The 3,391-nt window shown below is 36.7% G+C and overlaps 1 protein-coding gene across 1 annotated transcript in view; it reads right to left on the bottom strand.

Moving 5' to 3' along the window:
• Positions 1-430: 430 nt before the first annotated feature.
• The window catches only part of LOC106534947 (3-hydroxymethyl-3-methylglutaryl-CoA lyase, cytoplasmic), a 9,586-nt gene continuing 6,625 nt past the window's right edge, over positions 431-3,391 (bottom strand). The window contains exons 8-9 of the mRNA XM_014031769.1: positions 1,963-2,088; positions 431-1,654 (exon numbers count right to left, since the gene is read on the bottom strand). Of these exons, the coding sequence (XP_013887223.1) occupies positions 1,550-1,654; positions 1,963-2,088 (231 nt within the window). The 3' untranslated portion in view covers positions 431-1,549. The remainder of the gene's footprint in view (positions 1,655-1,962; positions 2,089-3,391) is intronic.

Raw genomic sequence — 3,391 nt, 5'->3', positions numbered from 1 at the left:
GACACACACCACACATGCACACACACACAGCATCTATTGGAAATTTAGCATTCTCTCTCAACCTAACATGAAAATCTTTGGACYAGTGCATGGAAAACATGTAATCTCCTCACAGAAAACCTCATCTTGTCATCCAGGCCAGATTTTAACAGTTGAATCATCTCTTTGAACATAAACGCAACCTCCTGAAACTCAAAGGATTGAAAATACTTAAACACACACTCCTTGTTTCACTGGCACCATGCTACTTAATATTTTTGTAGGCACATGCATTTTAAATGAAACTTGGTTCCATAGAATATATTTCTGAACGAGACACAAAGAAGTTTAATTTTTTTAGATAATTTGCCAAGCAGTTTATTACCACATCTTTCAAATACTTGTGCAAATATTGCTATAAAATGTGACACTCATTCATTAAAGTCAAGTGGGCTTTCWTTTCCTGATTTTTATTGACTTTCATTCCATATCCATATACTGTACAATTTGTTAGATAAAATCAAATTAAAAGTCAGTGACAGATTTCCTTTTTTGATATTTTGTTATTCCAGCATGTCTTACAGATAAGACAGAAGAATGTAACATCAATTCATCCCTTTTCTTTAYKCTCTTGTTTTTGTTCAGGCTCACAAAGGGCTGATGCTCRTCTCCAACAGCCAGAGGGTGAGAGGTGGAGATAGAAATGATTTGACAAAAACCCTCAAGTATAATCATTCCTGAAAGTAGCTTCAATCAAGGTCAATAGAGAGATGTATTGATAAGTGAAAAAAACAAACAATTAAATAATCAATACTGTATATTCTTTGGCAAAAAGCTCCACAGAGCTGTGCAAGTTTGCCGATTCTACAGCTGATGTTTGCACAAAAATTGAGCAGGTGGGAACACTATTGTCTTATAAGGTTTAAAGTGCATAAAGAGGCACTCAGAATATGTTTGCTTCATATTTCATAAGGCCACGTAGCTATGCAAAGATATAGAAAAAATAAATAAAAGACCTTTATATTGCAAATATGCGACACTCAAAACTGATAAGGTCCCACAATGGAAATATTTACTGCAGCACTTGACAAAAATCACACTTTGAGTTCATCTGCAAGTCRTCAATCTGAAGATTCGTCTCAAATAAAAGCTCTGACTTCTGTGAATTAGGCTTAACTTAAATGAGCATTTAACCCTTAGAACATTTTGTATACAGGATTCAATTATTTTTCCTACACAAAGACCCTAAAGTGTGGGCTACAGTAAGCTGGTTGTAGCAGCTGTYGTTGCATCTTTATTTGCTATTTGACAGGCAGCTGCCATTTAAAAAAATAAAAGGCCAGTATCAGTTGGTTAAAACCAATCGGGTAATTAATTATCTATCTCTAATTCAGTTGTAAATGCCAAATATAAACAAAACGAGAAGATCTAAATAATTCTGAATGCTGATGAGGGTCAAACACAAGAAATATTATAATTCTAATACAGAATCTTAAATATTAAATTAAAAGGGGGAAAAATCTGAGAGCAATTTAAAAAATATCAGTCTTTTTTTTCCTGCATAGACTTGTCACAGCATCCTGCCTTTCGCCTGGGCAACCCTGGAGTTTGTTTGTCTGCCCAAAGCAGTGCAGATGAAGTCACCAGCCTCTATCACTTTATTAAGGTCCACACCCTGTGAGGAGGGAAAAAGTTCAAGTTTATATTCTAAAGTTAAAAGCACGTGTGTGATTAGTGTTTAAAAATAATAATAAATTGCAGTGAAAGTATTCCACCAGCAGGGGTAGGAATTGTTAAAGTCTTCATGTGTGCAGCAACTTTGGTCTTGCACAAGTTGTGGAAAGCCATAAAACAGAACCAGAACCAAATGTTTGCAAAGCAATCAGTTTATGTAAATAAGCTCTATGACTTTGGTTTGGTTGGGATTATAGAAGCATAAAAATACAGCAAATCTGTCAACAAAGCAGACTGTAGCATCCTTACTGTTTGAATGTCCATGCCGTGAAGCATGTAAAGAACATCCTCTGTTGAAACGTTGCCAGTTGAACCCCGAGCGTGGGGGCAACCGCCAAGGCTGGCCACTGCTGAATCCACCACGGAGACTCCCATCTGCGAGGCAAACAACAGGGACATTCAGCACCTCCGAGCAGATTTTACCTGTTAAAGCCAGGAACAAGGATCCTTGTTCTGTTGGATTATTGTGTCCGATGCAGAGCACCTTGCCAGGCCTGCGGTCATGTTTTACAGCTGTTTCGGAGAATTGCGGGCTTCGGTGCTGAAGATGAGTGGGCACAGAAAGTCCCACAGTTTGGCTTAGTCATCCTCTCTGTCAGCTTTAACCACCAGCACCACATAATTATGGCCTTGCTCCTAAGAGCAGAATATTATAAATGTGGAACAGAAAATTTCATCCGTTTCTGGCCCATCTGGTTCTTTGTGTTTTTACAGGACTGCTCAGCTTTTTAACCATAGAGATTCACTTTCTCACCACAGTGAGAGGCTCRTTTTTCCTTCTAAACATACTCCACAAATCAGCTCTGGCTACAATAAACCTCATTTTTAAATATAATTTATTTTGCTTATAATTGAATCTATTCTCCAAGGATCATATTGTCTACACAGATGTATTAATGTGTAATTTAATTTTTGCCAACTTTACAGAATATTTGGCTCAGTGAAAGCCAGAGTTGAGTAGTAACTAGTTACATTTACTAACTTTTATTTTATTGTATTTTTTTTTGGGGGGGGGGATTACTTTTAAGAGTAGTTATACTGCACTGTACTTTTTACTTTACTTCATTAATATTATTATGAAGTATTGCTACTCTTAATTGAGTAACACTTCTGAATACTCTATCATAAATAACTTCACTAAATGAAGAACAAACACGTTTTAACCAGAAATGCAGCAAAGAGATCCCCAAATTATGTTGAAGTGAGACCTCTTGTTTGTACACAAGCTTTGTTCTAATGATATTTTCTATCTGTTGATATTTGGAGGTCAAGTGAAAATATGATAAACAGAAATAGTCACTGGAACTACTTTACCCTGTTCTGTAATATACAACAAACAGTACCTACTGCAGKGCTGTTCAACTGACGTGAGTGACCAAAGTTCGGCCCGTTAATTGGTTAATTAATCTCTGAAGCCCCTGTGYTGTTGGCCTGCAGTGACTGTGGTCTCCAGAGCAATTTAGCTGAATAGCCTTGACCTGCTGTAAGAATTAGTTTAATAAGTTTCTTAATGAGGAAAAAAAATGACTTGGAAAGCGTTTCTATTGCTGGAATTTCTTATTTTGTAATTATGTCATTTATTTGTATTTCAGTCTGTAAAGAAAAACTTTCACTAAACTTTGTGTGTGTGTGTGTGTGTGTGTGTGTGTGTGTGTGTGTGTGTGTGTGTGTGTGTGTG

The sequence above is a fragment of the Austrofundulus limnaeus genome, unplaced genomic scaffold (assembly GCF_001266775.1).
Source record: "Austrofundulus limnaeus strain Quisiro unplaced genomic scaffold, Austrofundulus_limnaeus-1.0 Scaffold1313, whole genome shotgun sequence".
Taxonomy (NCBI): Eukaryota; Metazoa; Chordata; class Actinopteri; order Cyprinodontiformes; family Rivulidae; genus Austrofundulus; species Austrofundulus limnaeus.
This window is presented reverse-complemented; position numbering and strand designations above follow the sequence as displayed.